The sequence below is a fragment of the Coenobita brevimanus genome, chromosome 5, assembly GCF_032717465.1.
Source record: "Coenobita brevimanus isolate Jiangsu-jjx chromosome 5, ASM3271746v2, whole genome shotgun sequence".
Taxonomy (NCBI): domain Eukaryota; kingdom Metazoa; phylum Arthropoda; class Malacostraca; order Decapoda; family Coenobitidae; genus Coenobita; species Coenobita brevimanus.
The window spans coordinates 39,184,583-39,204,582 of record NC_136958.1 but is presented as its reverse complement, the minus strand read 5'-3'; the positions used below and the strand labels follow the sequence as shown (position 1 = coordinate 39,204,582).

The following is a 20,000-nucleotide window of genomic DNA, read 5'->3' as shown; positions in this document are numbered from 1 at the left end:
GAGAGAGAGAGAGAGAGAGTAATGGGAAATTGATAAGACAGGCATCAGAATGGCAGGAGAATGGAGATAACGATAGGGTGAAGAAGAAGGGGACAAAGGAGGAAGGAAAGGATAAAAGGAAAGACAAAGGAAATTTAGAAGAAAGAGGAAAAAAATATTGGAAGGAAATAAATAAATTGATCCTTTCTGCAGCAGGGTATCTTTATAAATTTGAGGGAGAAGAACAATGAGAGAGAGAGAGAGAGAGAGAGAGAGAGAGAGAGAGAGAGAGAGAGAGAGAGAGGGAGGGAGGGAGCCACCATCATAGGTCAGTAATGAGAAAACACAAAGAACTTAGATGTGTTGATGGTGATGATGATGATATTGATGATGATGATGACGATGATGATGATGATGATGATGATGATAGAGTTGGAAAATAATAATGACCAAAAAATAACAGAGAAAATATTAAGACAATAAAAAAAACTGTGAAGAAGAAGAAGCTGAAAAAGAGGAAGAGGAAGAAGAAATGAAGAAGAAGAAGAGGAAGGAGAAGAGAAAGGAAAAAGTTGAAACATAAGAAGCCAAAACGAATCAAGAAAGAAGAGGAGATAAGACAGTAAGACAAGAATGGGAAAGAGATCAAGACAGTAAAGACAGAGGAACCCAGAGAGAGAGAGAGAGAGAGAGAGAGAGAGTGGGGAGGGGGTAAAAAAAAGAAGAAGAAAGTTGGAGAGATACGGGTGGGTGGGGTAGGTGGCAGGGCGAGAGAGAGGAAGAAAGAGAGAGAGAGAGAGAGAGAGAGAGAGACGTGAAATTGACAGGAGAAATGGAACCAATAAGAGAGTGGGATTTCATGACATAAATACGAAGACTTTACTGCCACTACAGGACTTACCACACCTTAATTAGAGAGAGAGAGAGAGAGAGAGAGAGAGAGAGAGAGAGAGAGAGAGAGAGAGAGAATAAAAAGCCAAAGCAAGCCACATAAAGCAATAGACTTCGTGGCCCATTCCCCGCCCTGAGCTTACTGGGAGAAAGAGAGAGAGTGAGAAAGAAAAACAGCTCAAAAGAAGGCAAGATGTTAGAGGCAAATGAAAAAGGTTAGGAAGATATTTAGTGTACTTAGGAAGGGCACGCACCACCTTCCACCTACGGGCCTTTAGTCGTAAAGCTCATAGGTCCAAACTCTGGAATTTCCCTTAACACCGACGTCCATCATCTTTATCGGACCATGGATTGTGATGGGTTAACAGTCAGTCTGAGCTTGTTCGGTAGTGCCCTTGCCCAGGTTAAGTTGGGTTAGATGAGGTTAGGTGAGGTGAGGTAAGAAGTCAGAGGCAGTCAAAGAACACACATCAACACTCACACTTCACATCGAGCCTCAGTGTGTTGGATGCCGCGTCCCCCACTGGGTTATGTGCGTGGCAGGAGTAGCGCCCGGCCTGCCCTCTGGTGACCCCCTGCAGCACTAGGCTCTGGTTGCTGACGATGACGCCGCCAGTAACATTGTGTTCCAGCACCGCGTTCTGGAAGGGAGAGGAGGGGGGAGAGCTGGAAGTTAGTTAAGAGTATTTAGGGAGAGCCTGAGAGTTGTGTTAGGGAAAGGTTTGGTGAAATAGTGAAGGAAGAATTTGGTGGAGATGGAAGTAGTTGTTAGAGGTTAGTTTGAAGTAGTTAGCGGGTGAATTAGTTGTTTTTGGTACTGCTTAGATTAGGTGCTTGGTTGTTGTAGCTTTTCTTAGTCTATCTATCTATCTATCTATTGCCAGACGCCTCAATCCCGTTTGGGGTGGCCACAAACAAATCGCCTCCAAGTCGCCCTGTCCCCCGCCATTTCACTGCCCTGCTCCCAACTCACCCTCCCCTCTCTCATATACCTCTCCACCCCATCCCTCCATCTCATCCTCGGCCTCCCCTTCCCTCTTCCCCCCTCCACCTCACTCACATACACTCTCTTCGTCAGTCTTTCACCCTCCATCCTCTCCACATGGCCAAACCACCTCAGTGTGTTCCTCATAACGCTTCCTATCACATCCACATCCACACCACAACGCTTCTTTACATCCTCATTCGTCAGCCTGTCTCTCCACGTGACTCCACAGGCTCCTCTTAAATAACTCATTTCCACTGCTCTCACTCTTGACTTGTGTCCTTCCAACAATGTCCAAGCTTCACTTCCGTACGTTAGAGTTGGTATCACAATACTGTCATGTAGTAACTTTTTCACTTCCATGCTCACTTCCCTGTTTCTTATCACTGCTTTCAAGGAACCAGCAACCCTTCTTCCCTGCTGTACCCTTTCAAGCACTTCACCCTCCAAACCTCCATCCTTACTCATCACACTACCCAAATACTTAAACGTACTCACATTTTCCAATTCCTCACCATCCAACCTCGCTGTACATTCACTGACTTCACCTCTCTCAAAGACCATCACTTTACTCTTCCCTACATCCACCTTTAGGTTCCGTTTCTTGCACACACTCTCAAACTCATCCACCAAGCCTTGCAGCTCCCCTTCGTCTTCACTCAACAACACAGTATCATCTGCAAACAACAGTACAGGGAGTTTCCAAACACTATCCTCTCTCACCAGGGCCACTCCAACATCCACTACCCTACCTTGTACCTCTTTTATTACCCCATCCATGTACAGATTGAACAACCATGGAGACATGACACATCCCTGTTTCAAACCAACTTTCAAAGAGAAAAATTCACTTAGTTCACCATCCACACGCACTGCAGCCTTCGCACCATCGTACATACTCTTCACAGCATTCAACAACTTCCCATCTACTCCATATATTCTTAACACTTTCCACAATCCTTGTCTATCCACCCTGTCATATGCTTTCTCCAAATCCATGAATGCCGCATACAACTTCTTTCCCTTCTCTAGAAACTTTTCCACTAAAGATCTAAGAATGAATATCTGATCTACACAACCTCTTCCCTTCCTAAAGCCTCCCTGTTCTTCTCCAACTAATTTCTCTGTTCTTTCTCTAACTCTGTCTATAAGTATCCTACCATACACTTTTCCTATTATACTAAGAAGACAAATGCCCCTATGATTACCACACACTTCTTTTTCCCCTTTTCCTTTGTACAAGGGAATGATTATACCTGACTTCCAATCCTCCGGGACTCTACCTTCCTCCCAGGCCAATCTGCACATCTTCCACATCCATTCTACTACTATCTCTCCCCCATGCTTCAGCATTTCACCACACACTCCATCAATTCCTGGGGCTTTCCCCGAATTAACTTTCTTCATTGCTTCCACAACTTCTATCCTACTGATTTCTTCCTGTCTTCTCACCTCCCTCCTTCTCCCAGCCATTCCCCAGCCACTTATACTCGCATTACTTCCATCCTCTACGTTCAACAATTCCTTAAAGTGTTCTCTCCATCTGCTCACTTTTTCTCCCTTCTCCACTAGTAATCTACCATTTTTATCTTTCACTCCCTGCTAACTTCACTTCCACCCTGTCTTACTCTTTTCACTTCTCTCCAGAACATTTTCTTACAGTCCCTCCACTTTACACTCAAATTCCTTCCAAATTCCTCATCCACTCTCTTCTTACTCTCTCTTACTAATCTTTTCACCTCTCTCTTTCTTTCCACATATAACTCTCTCTTCCGCCTCTCAACTTCTTCCACGCCCCTATTTCTCATCCATTCATTGTATGCTTTCTTCTTTTGTGCCACAGCCTGTTTCACCTCTTCAGTCCACCACGCTGTTCCTTGCACCCCTCCGTCTTCTCTTCCTTCCACACACCACATCACATGCTGCACATATTTCTTCTGTAAATATCTTACACACACCTTCCACGTCTCCCATCTGCTCCAATTCATATTTGCCCAATCGTTCCTCCACTTCTCTCTTATACTCTGCCTTTTTCTCATCCTCTTGTAACCTCTCCACTCTCCTTGCAACTACTCCTTCCTCTCGTCTTTCCCTTCTTCTATTCTTCCATCTTACTTGCATCCTAATTCTGGCCATCACCAAGTAGTGGTCAGAAAGTCCACTCCCCCAACCTCTATACACTCTTGCATCCTTTACACATCTTCGCATCCTTTCATCCACACACACATAATCAATCATTGCCTTCCTTTCATTCAGTTCACCACCCACCCTTCTCATCACTCGCCATGTATACCTGTGGATCATTTTATGCCTGAAGAGGGTATTGGCTATCACCAACCCCCTCCCAGCACAAATGTCCACTAACGCACTCCCATTCTCATCTATCTCAGCAGGCACACCCCACTCACCAACTATTCCATCCACCTTCACATTACCAACTTTACCATTCATATCACCAATCAAAAACACTCTCTCATTCCTTCCAAACTTTTCCATGCACACTTCCACATTTGTCCAGAACTCTTCTCTCACTCTTCTAGCACGATCTTGCGTTGGCGCATACATACACACAATCGCCCACATTTGTATTCCAACTTTCAACTTTACCCACACAATCCTTGACCCAACTGATCCATACTGTCTTATGCTCTTCTTCCATCTTTTACTCACAACTATACATACTCCTTCCTTTGCCCTCTCATTCTCATCTACTCCTGCACATATACCCCATCCATACTGCCATTCTCTCACACTTTCTCCTCTCCATTTTGTTTCAGTTATTCCACATACATCCACTTTCGCACCCTCAAGCACCTGGACAATCTCTCTCTCTTTCACCTCATCATTCGCTCCTCTTACATTCCATGTACTCATTACCAAGTCCTTTGTCCGGTCCTGGGTCGTCATCGTTTGGTCAGTCCTTGTCCGAGGCTTCTTGTTTGTTTTTTTAGTTAGTTGTTTTCCGGGGAGGGGCACTAACCCTCCGCCAACCCTTTTAGTCGCCTTTTACGACAAGCAGGGATACTGGGGGAGTATTCTTGAAAACCCCCCTACCCCCAGGGGGTAGGGGGGTTTTCAAGATTTTGGGGCATTCTAGATTTTGGGAGTGACGTGAGGAGAGTAGTTACATGACAGCTAAGAAGTTTTTGAGACAATATTGTGGTGTTCTTGATAAATATGTAAAAGGAAACAGAATATTCCAACAGTGCTACTGGTATCTACAGAAAAAGTAGTAGTAGTAACACACACACACACACACACACACACGCACACGCACACACACACACACACACACACACACACACACATTTTCATTATACCACTGAAATTCCGAAACCTTCATGCCCAGTTTCCAAAATACTCATTGCAAATCTTGAAACTATGCAACAGAGTATTGCAACCTGAATCTCCATTGAATTGTTGCAAATCTGAATCATCAAATAAATTCATTGTAAGTCCGATACCTGAGTCCTTGCGTTGTAGACTATTTATTTATTTTCATTTTTATTTCTTCTTCATTAATTTCTGTCTTTATTTTAATTGTCATCTAGAGTTATTGTAAGTCCTAAATCTGAGTCCTATTTCGGACCATTTTAGTTTTTCAGTTTCCTCCTTTCATTCTCCTTTTCTCTTTTTTTTTTTCCAATCATTACCCGAATTTCTTGGAAGTAAAGCGGCATTCTTCTGTTTCCATCCATCTCCTTTATTCATTTTCTTCCTCTTCTGTGCTCTCCTAGCTTTATTTCAGGTACCGTCTGAGTCAAAAGTTTCCTTGTTATTCCGCTCTTTTTCATATCCATCACTTTCCTTCTTGGTCCATAAAAAATAAAAATCCTTGGGCAGGGAAACATAGCAAGTCTCTCTCACAGTAGGAATATTTACAGGAGACTGAAAAGAAGTGGTGAAATATTGGGCTAACTTTTGTCCCAGACTGTGTTTCCTTCTGTTTGGTCTTTCATCTGCCTTTGGTTCCTTCTTTCTCCTTTTTTATTTGTACTTCTTTTCCACTTTCTCTCTCTCTCTCTCTCTCTCTCTCTCTCTCTCTCTCTCTCTCTCTCTCTCTCTCTCTCTCTCTCTCACCTACTTATCTATCTATCCATCTACTATCATTGTTTTTGTCTGTGTCTGTCTGATCCGTCACCCAGCTTCCTTGCCAACTCATTCTGTACCTGCCAGTCTGTGCACTTAATTATTTACCTACACCGTATCTATCTATCTATCTATCCATCTATTTATCTGTCTATCTATCCATCCGTTTGTCTATCTATCTCCCACTACCCATCACCTTACATTATGCCTCCACGTGACTTGTGAGACTTTGGGATTCGCCTTGATGGAGCACTCAAAGTAGACATCATCCCCTTCCTTGATGTTGTCAGAATCCAGCGAAGACCCGAAGCTGGCGAGGGCTGTGGGCAGGTCTGGAAAGAGGGATACAGAGAGAAGTAGGTGAGGCTGGAACTGGAAGGATATCTGGAAGGAAAAATTTAGCTACCAAGGAGTGTGACTGAGAGGGAAAGAACATAAGATGTTGTCAGAATCCAGCGAAAACCCGAAGCTGGCGAGAACTGTTGGAAGGTCTGGAAAGAGGGATAGAGAGAGAAGTAGGTGAGGCTGGAACTGGAAGGATATCTGGAAGGAAAAGTCTACCTAGGAGTGTAAATACTTAACATGTTGTCAGAATCCAGCGAAGACCCAAAGCTGGCGAGGACTGTTGGAAGGTCTGGAAAGAGGGATACAGAGAGAAGTAGGTGAGGCTGGAACTGGAAGGATATCTGGAATGAAAAATCTACCGAGGAGTGTAAATACCTAAAATGTCAGACTCCAGCGAAGACCCGAAGCTGGCGAGGGCTGTGGGCAGGTCTGGAGAGAGGGAAAGAGAGGTAGGTGAGGCTGGAACTGGAAGGATATCTGGAAGGAAAAGTCTACCGAGGAGTGTAAATACCTAAAATGTCAGACTCCCCGAAGCTGGCGAGGACTGTTGGAAGGTCTGGAAAGAGAGATAGAGAGAGAAGTAGGTGAGGCTGGGACTGGAAGGATATCTGGAAGGAAAAAATCTGTCTTGGAGTGTGTCTTAGGAGGAAGGCACCTATGTTGTCGGGTTGCTATATCAAGACTGATCAATTGTCTTATCCTTAAAATATATCCTCGTGTAACTTACGCAAATCTTAAGTCAGAAATTCTTAACCTTTTTCCTTAATATCTCTGACATGAAGAAAATTAGGGAAGAGAATAAAAATTGAAAGGCATTAGGAGAGTAAATATCTCAAGGGATTACAGAGGTGCAGCTAAGGGAAAGTGAGATCTGAGAGAGAGAGAGAGAGAGAGAGAGAGAGAGGATGAGGAGGGAGGTAGATGAGTTTGAAGCTTAAAAGAAAATGGGAGGGAAAAAGAGGTCAAGATGGGATTAAGGTGTCGAGCTAGAGAGAGAGAGAGAGAGAGAGAGAGAAATGGAAGAGAGATGAAAATTGTGAGGTGGAGGGAAAGAAAGGAAGTGAGTGGGTGGAACAGATCCCTTGCTGTCGGAGGCTGTCTAGATATGGAGAAAGATGGGAGGCAAGTTTGGTGGTGAGGGAGAGAAGTAAGATAGATGTGGAGAGAGAAAGAGGAAGGGAGGAGAGAGAAAAGTGAGCGAGAAGTAATGAGGCAAGATAGAAGGTACAAGTGATGAAGATGAGAGAGAGAGAGAGAGAGAGAGAGAGAGAGAGAGAGAGAGAGAGAGTATGGATGCCTTCAGGATAGAGAGTACGAGATGAAAGAGGAGGAAATTAGAGAGAGAGAGAGAGAGAGAGAGAGAGAGAGAAAGGCGAATCGATAATAGGGGAGATGGAATTATAGTGGCTGATGAAGAAATAAAAAAAAAATGAACTACAGTGAAAAATGGAGAATTATTGATTGAGGAAGAAATGAATAAAAGATGAAGGACAATGAAAAAATTTAAGTCCATATTTTAAGTGGAAATGACAGATATGGAAAGGTGAAAAAAATGAAGACAGAAGGGGCTGCCATGAGTCGAAAAAAGAAATGAATGAGACAGGAGTTAATGCAGTGAAAAAAAAAAATGAAGGAATGGCCAAGAAGGAAAGGAAATGAGAGAAATAATAGTGAATAATAAAGTAAATAAATGAATGAGTACAGCAGGAATTAGTGGAGAAAAAATGGAGAATCGGTGAAATATTGATAACGAAAAGAAAGGCATTTACGAGAAAGATAAATTACTTAAAAGAAGAGGAGGAAGTGAGTGGGATTGGGGAAGGAGGAGGAAGTGAGTGGAGTTGGGGGAGGAGGAGGAGGAAGTGAGTGGGGTTGGGGGAGGAGGAGGAGGAAGTGAGTGGGGTTGGGGGAGGAGGAGGAAGTGAGTGGGGTTGGGGAAGGAGGAGGAAGTGAGTGGGATTGGGGGAGGAGGAGGAAGTGAGTGGGGTTGGGGGAGGAGGAGGAGGAAGTGAGTGGGGTTGGGGGAGGAGGAGGAGGAAGTGAGTGGGGTTGGGGAAGGAGGAGGAAGTGAGTGGGGTTGGGGAAGGAGGAGGAAGTGAGTGGGATTGGGGGAGGAGGAGGAAGTGAGTGGGGTTGGGGAGGAGGAGGAAGTGAGTGGAGTTGGGGGAGGAGGAGGAAGTGAGTGGGATTGGGGAAGGAGGAGGAAGTGAGTGGGGTTGGGGGAGGAGGAGGAGGAAGTGAGTGGGGTTGGGGGAGGAGGAGGAAGTGAATGGGGTTGGGGAGGAGGAGGAAGTGAGTGGGGTTGGGGAAGGAGGAGGAAGTGAGTGGGGTTGGGGGAGGAGGAGGAAGTGAGTGGGATTGGGGAAGGAGGAGGAAGTGAGTGGGGTTGGGGGAGGAGGAGGAGGAGGAAGTGAGTGGGGTTGGGGAAGGAGGAGGAAGTGAGTGGGGTTGGGGGAGGAGGAGGAAGTGAGTGGGGTTGAGGGAGGAGGAGGAAGTGAGTAGGGTTGGGGGAGGAGGAGGAAGTGAGTGGGGTTGGGGGAGGACGACGAGGTGAGTGGGGTTGGGGGAGGAGGAGGAAGTGAGTGGGGTTGGGGGAGGAGGAAGAAGTGAGTGGGGTTGGGGGAGGAGGAGGAAGTGAGTGGGGTTGGGGGAGGAGGAGGAGGAGGAAGTGAGTGGGGTTGGGGAAGGAGGAGGAAGTGGGTGGGGTTGGGGGAGGAGGAGGAAGTGAGTGGGGTTGGGGAAGGAGGAGGAAGTGAATGGGGTTGGGGAAGGAGGAAGAAGTGAGTGGGGTTGGGGAAGGAGGAGGAAGTGAGTGGAGTTGGAGGAGGGGGAGGAAGTGAGTGGGGTTGGGGGAGGACGAGGGAGTGAGTGAGGTTGGGGGCAGGGCGGCTTGAAGGTGAGAGAATGATGAGTGATGTCTGGAGGTGGTGAGATAGGAGGCAAGAAACATTATGAGGGAGAGTGTCTTTTATGGAACGAGGTGAGGTGGTGATAGCGTGTGTGTGTGTGTGTGTGTGTGAGAGAGAGAGAGAGAGAGAGAGAGAGAGAGAGAGAGAGAGAGAGAGAGAGTTTGTGCGTGTGTGTGTGACAGACAGGCAGACAAAAAGAGACAGAGAATGAGACAATATATATGTGTGTATGTGCATGTGTATGGGTAAGAGAAAGACTGACAGACAAAACAGAAAAACAGGAAAAAAAAAAAACTTATCCTCTAATCCACACACGAGAAGCAAAAATTTACTGAATAATAAGATAAACGAAACTAAAAAGAAACTAACGACTTTAAATGAAACTTCTCACTTGTCCTTATTTCAGAAACTTTTGACACGAATTGAAACGTACGATCAGACAAAATTAGAAGGCCTGAGAGAGAGAGAGAGAGAGAGAGAGAGAGAGAGAGAGAGAGAGAGAGAGGAATGAATGCGGTACCTTTGTATCTAGGAAAAGTTGGTGTGTGTGTGTGTGTGTGTGTGTGTGTGTAGTTATTTATGTGCGTACGTGTGCGTGTAAATATGCCCTACACCAAAAGTCAGAGAATTCCAGGGTATTTGTCTGTGTAAACGAGTGTGAGAAGTTTGCCATGAGTAATAGCAATTGTGGACGTGACATGCGTTAATGTGTGTGTGTGTGTGTGTGTGTGTGTGTGTGTGTGTGTGTGTGTGTGTGTGTGTGTGTGTGTGTGAAACTGAGTGTCTATACTGCACAGTAATCATTGAATTTGTGTCTTCGCTATAATCCTCACCCATTTTTTTTGCTAAAGAAAGAAAAATAGTAATGATGATATTGAGGATGATGATGATAATGATGTGTGGTATATATGTGGCGTGTGTTAAGTTTTATTGGTGTTACGTGATATATGTGTTTAAATACCAGGCAGAATATTACCCCATCAGAGTTACCTTAAGAGATACAAGGGTTACTTAAATGATTCAAAGTGATACAAGGACGTACTTTCAAGGCTCAACGTGATACAAGAACGTACTTAGAAGGTTCTAGGTGATACAGGGTTCAAGGACGGACTTACAAGGTCGTGATGGCATTTACAAGGTTCAGAGCCGTACTTACGAGGTTCAAGATGATACTTAAAAGGTTCAAGGTCTTACAAGATTCAAGGACGTACTAACAAGGCTGCAGGTGGTACTTACAAACGCAGTTCTAACACGGGTACTTACAGTGGACAGAGAGGGCCCACACCTTCTCCATAACAGCGTGGTTGGCAGCCGAGGTCTCAGCCTGGCACCTGAGATAAGTCCCGTCGTCCGCAGGGGAGGGGGTGAGAGCTAGGATGCTGCTTGTGACGTTGCCATCACTCGACGTCTGTGTGTGGGGAGAGATGAAGGGTGAGGCGGGAGGAAGACAGGAGGGAGAAGGGGAGAGAATGGAGGAAGATTGGAGGGAAAGGGGGAGGGAATGGAGGAAGATTGGAGGGAGAAGAGGAGGGAATAGAGGAAGATTGGAGGGAGAAGGGGAGGGAATAGAGGAAAATTGGAGGGAGAAGGGGAGAGAATGGAGGAAGATTGGAGGGAGAAGGGGAGGGAATAGAGGAAGATTGGAGGGAGAAGGGGAGAGAATGGAGGAAGATTGGAGGGAGAAGGGGAGGGAATGGAGGAAGATTAGAGGGAGAAAGGGAGGGAATGGAGGAAGATTGGAGGGAGAAGGGGAGGGAATGGAGGAAGATTGGAGGGAGGAGGGGAGGGAATGGAGGAAGACTGGAGGGGGAAAGGGAGGGAATGGAGGAAGATTGGAGGGAGAAGGGGAGGGAATGGAGGAAGATTGGGGGAAGAAGGGGAGAGAATGGAGGAAAAGTGAGAGGGAGGAGAGAGGAAAGCAAGGAGAGGAGAGGGGAGAGTAGGGCGGGAGGGAATGCGGGGAGGAGGAGGGAGGAAATGTGAATAAGAGAAGGAAGAGTGGGGAAGGAGGCATGAGAGGGAGGAGGAAGGAATCATAGGGTAGGAATGTGAGGAGAGGAGGACAGGTGAGGTGGAGGAGGGAGGAAATGTAGGAGGAAAAGAGTAGAGAAGGAGGGAATGTCGGGTGGAGGGAGGAGAGGAAAAAAAGTGAAAAATACAATTAGTGTCGAGAGTGAGAAAAATGTGAAGTAGTTCAAAGCGGTGAGAGAGAGAGAGAGAGAGAGAGAGAGAGAGAGGCAACTGTGAGAGGGAGGAAATAAGAGGGATGACAAAGGAGGTAAGAAGTAGGAAGAGGAGGGAGGAAAGGAAAGACAGAAAAATAGGAAGGAGAGTGACAAAAAGACGAAGGAAACGATGAGAGAGAGAGAGAGAGAGAGAGAGAGAGAGAGAGAGAGAGAGAGAGAGAGAGAGAGAGAGGACGAGCAAGAGTTAAAGTACACCAGTAATTTAATAACGAAGAAAACGAGATCCGGGGCAGGAAAGAGGGGAAACTTGTAAAGAACTCAGAGATCACCCACATCCATCTTCCCTAATTCTCAATAATCCCCATATCATATATCTCTGCTACCGCTGTGTTTTTTCCCTCCTTCCTCTCTCTCTCTCTCTCTCTCTCTCTCTCTCCGTTTTTCCTTGTTACTCTTTTCTTTCTTTTTTTTTCTTCTTCGTTAGTCATTTCTCTTCATTCCTTCTTTCACCTCTTCGGTTTTATCATCGTTTCTTTTTATTATTTTATTATTACTATTATTATTATTATTATTAGTATTAGTATTATTGTCACCATCATCTTGCCTTTCCTGGAACAATTTCCATTTTCTTCACACACACACACACACACACACACACACACACACACACACACACACACACACACACACACACACACACACACACACACACACACACACACACAGTCTTTTCAGCCCTGTTTTTAATTAGGCTTATCCTTCCTTCACAAACAAACACTCATCAGTTATTCACACACACACACACACACACACACACACACACACACACACACACACACACACACACACACACACACACACACACCAAGACTGGGGATGACAAGGACGTTCGCTGCTCGGCGTATCAAACAGACAAAACTCAATCATAAGATCCGAAGTTTTAGAGCGAAAAAGCCCGCAGGTCGAGAGAGAGAGAGAGAGAGAGAGAGAGAGAGAGAGAGAGAGAGAGAGAGAGGAAAATGGTTTTAGAGTGAGGGTTGGCGAAGTTGTGGGTGGGTGGGTGGGGGGGAGACAACTTTGGGTGACGATGCGGTACCAACTCTTGTTTATTTCTGGGGAGGGGAGAATAATCTTTTTTTTTTCGGGGGGTGGAGTGGAGTGGGGGAGATTGTGGTGGTGGGGGAGTGATGATAATGGTGGGGGAAAGATGGTGGTGATGGGAGGGGAGAGATGGTGGCGGTGGGGGAGTGATGATGGTGATGAGGGAGAGATGATGGTGATGGTGGTGGTGATGGACTGGAAATGAAAGGGTTAAGTGCCTGTGGAGGAATTTTTGAGAAGGCCTCTGTGGGGTGATTTGATATAGGGACTTTTTATTTTTTCATTTTTGGGGAAAGGAATTAATTTTTCTTTTTCTGGGGTGTTGAAAAATTGATGGCATGTGAGGGGGAGTGATGAGGACTGAGGGAACGATATGATAGAGATATTTTTATTTGGGGGGAAGGGTATTATTACTATTATTATTATTATTATTTTATGGGGTGTCAGGGGGAGAATTCGTGAGAAGGATTATTGAGGATGATGTGATGAATCGATTATTTATTTATTTATTTTATTTCTGGGGGAGGGATTTTTTTTTCTGGGGGGGGGGTGACAAGGGATGGTCGTAGTGTCTTGAATACGAGGGGTTTACGAAAATAAATCAGTCCCTTATTTTTTTCCTGTTCCCTCTTTTGTCATCTCCAGACGGTTTCATTGAGCTCAGGAAAGACTTGACAAGCTGGAAGGGTTAGATACAGCCTTTTATTAATCCATCCACTCCATAGGTAATTTCTCACACTGAAGAAAATCGTCTGGTATAAGATAGGAACAACTCTGTCGACCTGAAGATGGTAATTACAGGCCGAGGAATGGGAAGGATTTAAGGGAAAGAGTTGGCGATTTTTTCCCCACTAACTTGGCCCAGATTTTCGTCCTCTTGCAGCTTATTTTACGTAGCTCAGTGGCAGATGACAGTACTATGAGTCTGCATATTCTTCATGACACTTCTTCGTGACTAGCATCACGTCTTGTTAATCTCTCGCTATAACTGGGAATTCAAGTTGGAGAGATGGAAGTTTTAGGCCAAGTTAGAGTAAAAAGGGTATAGGATTTTATCATTTTTGCGGGGGGGGGGTATTTAAGTCTCTCTCTCTCTCTCTCTCTCTCTCTAATTCCACAGGCCCTATTAAATATTGACACAAGGCAGCCCTCCTCCTCCTCTTCCTCCTCCTCCTCCTCCTCCTCCTCCTCTTCCTCCTCCTCCTCTTCCTCCTCCTCCTCCTCCTCCTCCTCTTAGCCTTTCGTATGGAGGTCTCGGCATTATTAAACTCGGCTGCGTGTAAACTTCGTCCAGTCAGCACCGAAAACTCCTCTGTCTCAAGAAAATTGTCTTCTCTTCACTCTTTTCTTCTTTCTTGACCCACGCCGCCCCCTCCCTCTTCACCGTCGCACACCCCTCGCTTCTTAAAAAGAGGTTTTTGTGTGTGTGTGTGTATGTGTGCGTGTGCGTGTGCGTGTGTGCGTGCGCGTGCGTGCGTGCGAATAAATAATATCAATCCTTATTAACTCTTACGACTCCTCATAAATCTTACGGACCTCTGCTAACAATTTAATTTAGTTAATTTCTTGAACCATGATTTGTTATTTGCAGGAAGGAGGAGGTAAGGAGTATATAGAATGTTTCCAAGTCTCTAATTAATCCTACAAAAAAAAAAAAAAAATCTTAGGTACGAGGGAGATAATAGATTGTGGTTCTTTTCTGCAGGAAGGACACGGAAAGGTGCTTGCAAAATCTTCCCATGTCTCTAGTTCGTTCTCCAGAAAGAAATCCAAGTATATCTGAGCCATCCGCCAACATTTCCGCATCAAATTATTTCTTTCTGGTCACTCTGCCTTTTTGATGACAGGGGAAGAGTAAAATGGCTCACAGATATATTCATTCGCCGAGATAATAACTTTCCTAAATGTTCCCGAGGCTTTTACGAGTCTCTCATGTCAGTAAAGGAAGGTTGGCAGTATTCCTCACGTCAATAAAGACAAGTTGGTATTATTTCTCACGCCAATAAAGATGGCAGGTTGGCAAGATTTCTCAGGACTCTTTTAAGGTGATTTTATAAAGTAATCATGTTTCCTGTGCATCTCTTAACACTCTCAAGCTCTTATGACCCACTATCATCTGAATATATCCATCGTTGTTCCTTTTATATATATATATATATATATATATATATATATATATATATATATATATATATATATATATATATATATATTACTGTGTTAGGGAGTTTGATAGAAAAAAAAATCCACGATCAGAGTAAATAGCTCTTCACTAGAAATTTGCTTGATGGTGTCTTGTGTGTTGTAGGGACGGCTGGGTCTGCTGGTGTGGGCGTGGGTGTGGCAGTGGGAGTAGGAAATTAATGATGCAGGATAGACATTGATAATGCTGACTGAGCCGTCCCTGCAACACACGAGAAATAACCAGGCGGAGTGGAAGAGGAGAGTTTAAATGGACCACTCTATACAATAATAATAATAATAATAATAATAATAGCAGTAGTGGAAGTAGTAGTAATAATAATAGCTGCAGCAGCAGTAGTAGTAGTAGCAGTAGTAGTAAGAGTAACAACAATAATAATAAAAATGATAATAATAGTAATAATAGTGAAAATAATAATAATAATAATAATAATAATAATAATAACTACCCACCGTCTCCGTAGCGTTCAGGACTCTGCTACCTCCTTTGTACCATTTGATAGAAGGCGGTGGTCTTGATCCCCGGACCTCACAAACAACCTGGTACTCCTTGCCGGCCGTCAGGGGGGGTGAGGGGGCCCGTATCACAACACTGAGGGGCGGCACTGGGGAGAAAGAGACCAGGGGAGGGGGGGGTTAGGGGGTGAAATTAATGGAGGAGGAGTATTCAACCCTTGGTATCTATTTTTTCTTTACTTTCTACATCCAGACGCTTTCATGCAACCTGAAGGAGCTTTGTTGCACATCAGGGGATTATAAGAGTGAAAATCTGTCATCTTCGTTACCCAGAAATCCCTCCCAAATTTAATATAATCGTCTTGTAGTGAAAGAGTTAAGGAGGGAAAGATATGGGGAGGGGAGGGATTATGGTGTGATGAAAGATTGCGTGTGGGGAAGGAACTGTCTACAGTAGATAAGGGGAGGCCAGACCATTGGGGGGGGGTGCCAGGGGTTGAATTTTGGGAGGGGAGGGATTGTGAGCGATTTTTGCTGACTGGATCTAGTGTGGCAGTGTGTGGTGTGGGGAAGTGATGATGTGCAGTGTGGTAGTGTGTGGAGGTGGCAGTGTGTGGTGTGGCAGTGTATGGTTTGACGGTAAGGAGACAAATGAGGTGCAGCTAAGTATGGGGTGGTGGTGTGTGTGTGTGTGTGTGTGTGTGTGTGTGTGTGTGTGTGTGTGTGTGTGTGTGTGTGTGTGCAGAAATAATCGCTCCAGTCCACCGTAAGTTCCAAAACGTCCCCCTGCTTTTGACGCCCCAGTAAAAGTTAGGTTTACGAGCCAGACAGACGAAGGCGAGACGGACCAGCTTTACACTCACGGTTCATGTCCACCATCACGACCAGGGAAGTGGGCAGCGTCAGGTTATTATTCGACGCCTCGCAGGTCAGGAGCAGCTTCAGGTCATTCCGCGTCAGGGGGCCCAGACTGAGGGTGTTGTAGGGCTCTGCTGGTCTGGGCACTGGGCTGGGGGTCGTAGGAGGAGGAGGAGGAGGGGTCGTGGTGGCTAGGGTTGTGTTGGTTGGGGTGGTGGCGTTGGTGGAAATTGGAGGGGTCGCAGCGAGGCCTCCTAAGGGATCCTCTGACTCCATATTGCTATCCAGGAGGTGGGTGTCCTTGAACCACACAACCGAAGGGCGAGGCAGACCTGAAGGGAAGTAGAAACAAGCAGAGATAAATATAGAAGAGAGAGAGATAATGAAGTGCCCTTAAACTTAAGAACAGAGGGAAGTGATAGGATTTTAGAGAAGTAGAAGAAATAAGAGTTAAATTCGACGTAGGAAGAGAAATGGAGAGAGAGAGAGGGAGAGAGAGTTAAATCGTCTAGCATCTTTAAAAATGTCCCTGCCACGAACAGGTTGCTGATGAGATGGGATAAGGAAAAAAAGTAAATAAAAAAATCAACGAAAAAATCAGAAAATGAACCAAGAGAAAGAGAGAAGGAAAAATCGACGAAAAATCTGAAAATGAACAAAGGGAAAAAAAAGAGAAGAAAAAAAATCGACGAAAAATCTGAAAATGAACCAAGAGAAAGAGAAGGGAAAAAATCGACGAAAAAAATAAAAAAAAGAACTAAGTGGCTATTTGTTAGAAACTGTTAAATAAAGGAAGACAAAAAGTGAGTAGGCTAAACGAACTATGAGTGGGAGGGTAATTTTCTTGTCTTGTTTTTTTTTTGTCTTTTTTTTTTTTTAGGGGAAGAAAAGTTGGGAATTTAATTTTCAAGGTAGGTAGGATTTCCCTTTTTATCACGGTATTTTTATGGTACCCAGTTAATGCGTACACAGGTAGAGTTGGTACTCCATAACACACACACACACACACACACACACACACACACACACACACACACACACACACACACACACACACACACACACACACACACACACACACACACACACACACACACAGTTAATCATATATTAGATTGGCCGTAAAAACCTGATACCTCCTTCAGAATTAAGGCTTTCCTTACGTAAACGTCTTTTTCTCAGTATTTGTCATTCTTTAAGACTTTTTAGTTTCTTACGTAAAAGAATAAACAGAATTATTATTACCGGTATGTATTAAAGTACTTTGCGTGTTTTTCGCTTTCGCCCTGTTGGTATTATGATTATTATTATTAATATTATTATTATTATTATTATTATTATTATTTATTATTATTATTATTATTACCTCCGCCAGCGAAGTTGGAGGGGGTTATGTATTCGCCCATGTTTGTCAATTTGTTTGTCCACACGATATCTCCAAAAGTTCTCAGTGAATTTCAATGATGTATGGTTGAAGGCTGGGCCACGGACCAACAAAGAATTGTTTAAATTTTGGGGCGGAACTGGATCCTGATCTGGATCATGTGTATCCCGCACAATACCTAAAAAAGTTCTCAATGAATTTCAATAATATTTTGTGGAGGAGTGGGCCATGGATCACGGGACAGTTGATTAAATTTGGGGGTGGATCCCGGTCCAGTGTATTCCACATAATATCTCCATGGATCCGGATCCGGATCCCTTTTATTGGCAATGGCATTGGCAGAGGTAAGCACTCTGAGTGATTTCTAGTTATTATTATTATTATTTATCATTATTATTATTATTATTATTATTTATTATTATTATAACGGTAATTACTACTACTACTACTACTACTGTTACCACTGATCTTTCATTGTATATATTATTATTACCGGTATCAGTTTTATGAATATTTTTTATTATCGTTTCTTTCAGAGCATTCTGCACCCAAGCAAAACGGAATTCACATATTTTCCAGCAAAATTTGAGCCATCGCTTTCGCGCTATTTTTTTTTTTTCTTTCTTTCTTTTTTTCCCTCTGTCATTAACACCCCAGAATTTCATGTATTTTTTTGCTGCGTTAAAATTGGGTTCCCGGAAATTCTGAATATTTCTCATGGTCGATAATCTCTTACTCTTTTGCGACTAAACCAGACGATTTTATTCAGCTGAGAGTGAGTTATGGGAGCCTGAGAGAGTTGATATTGCCACTATTTATTATTATTATTGTTATTATTATTATTATTATTATTATTATTATTGCTACTCCTCACCCTGCCCTTGGGTGGGAAAGGAGGTCCGGATGATGATGATGATGATGATTATTATTATTATTATTATTTTCAGACGATTAAACTAATGCAAGACTTAACCGACTTACTCAAGAATGTACTACGTGTTTCATTAATCACTGTCCTAAGATGGAGAAGGACGCCTTTACGTAGTGGCATTGATATGACTGAGCGGTGGAGCTGCCTGGATATGTAAATCTCTCTCAGTTCCCTCCCTGTCCCCCAAAAGATGATGGTGGACTGCATAAGGAGGAAAAACATAAGCCTGCAGTCCACTGGGTTTACGTTTCAGATGAAGATGGAGTTACAACCCTTACTGTTTGTGGCGTGTTTTATTAGTGTTACTGCTACTACTGCTACTACTACTACTATTATTATTGTTATTATTATTATTATTATTATTATTATTATTATTATTATAATCATCATCATCATCATCATCATCATCATCATCATCATCATCATCATCATTTCCATATTCTACTTTCAAAGCAATTTAATCTTAGACTCGACCTTAAGAGGCCAGATATATAACTCAGTACCCCCTTGACTTCTGAAGCTCCTTATAAGAAAAATGAATATCTCGTGGCCTCCTGATTAAGATGAAAGGGAAGGCGTTGCGTAAGGGCGATCTTTCTCTCTCTCTCTCTCTCTCTCTCTCTTTCTGTGTGTGTGTGTGTGTGTGTGTGTGTGTGTGTGTGTGTGTGTGTGTGTGTGAAGGCTGTAGAGCTGTAGAGTTGTCTTATTTTGCCACATAACAAATAATATTCCATACCGATATGATAGCATGATCTCACACACACACACACACACACACACACACACACACACACACACACACACACACACACACACACACACACACACACACACACACACACACACACACACACACACACACAATCTTCAGTCCCACCACCCCCACAGACTTTTCTTCCTATTTACCCTTATTTCACTATTAATTTTTCTAACCGCTTATTTCACTAGCCGCGTATTTTACTGATTTTTCTTTCCTCTAACTGCTGATTCCGCTGACTGCTTTTCCCCTTGACTTCACACTGTTTGTTTACCTGTCTTGGTGTGTCTCTTCAGGATTGGCTCATGAATACCTAATCGATCTCTGGAGTCTTGTGTCTGTCAGGTGCTTTCTTTAACTCTCTCTCTCTCTCTCTCATCTTATGCCCCTCACCCCATCATTCCCCACCAGCTCCCTCACACTCACCAACTTTAACCCCACTCTTCCCCATATTCCCCAACTCTCCCTGTTTTTCCCTTACTGCTCACTCTCTCTCCACACACACTTTCCCCACTCCCTTCACTACCCCCATTCTATTTCCTCCACTTCTTTTCCTCCACTTCTTTTTCCTCCACACTCCCTCCACTACACCCACTCAGCTTCTCTCACATTCAGTCTCTTTCCCCACTCCCCCACTCCATCCTCCCCCCCCCAAACTTCCCCATCCCCCCCTTTTCCCCTCATTGTAGGAAATTCCCCACATGACTAGGTTCCTTATTCACTGACTCAGCCACCTACCCTACCTACCTAGCACAGTCCTCCTCTCTCAGTCTTGTCACTTTACATGCAAATCTTATCCCCCCCCCCTCTCTCTCTCTCTCTCTCTCTCTGCTTCTTTTCCTTCTCATTTTCTCAACCGTTATTTAAGATTTTGGGTACACTGATGTTTTTCTTCAGTATATCTGTCGCCACCATGTCATTTCCTTC

General features: G+C 44.1%; 1 protein-coding gene across 1 annotated transcript in view; it reads right to left on the bottom strand.

Annotated features, from left to right (window-relative positions):
• Positions 1-20,000, bottom strand: part of LOC145398888 (protein turtle homolog A-like) — a 114,219-nt gene that overhangs the window by 37,292 nt on the left and 56,927 nt on the right. The window contains exons 6-10 of the mRNA XM_080271626.1: positions 16,007-16,333; positions 15,141-15,292; positions 10,462-10,606; positions 6,146-6,276; positions 1,352-1,511 (exon numbers count right to left, since the gene is read on the bottom strand). Coding sequence (XP_080127752.1) covers positions 1,352-1,511; positions 6,146-6,276; positions 10,462-10,606; positions 15,141-15,292; positions 16,007-16,333 — 915 coding nt within the window. The remainder of the gene's footprint in view (positions 1-1,351; positions 1,512-6,145; positions 6,277-10,461; positions 10,607-15,140; positions 15,293-16,006; positions 16,334-20,000) is intronic.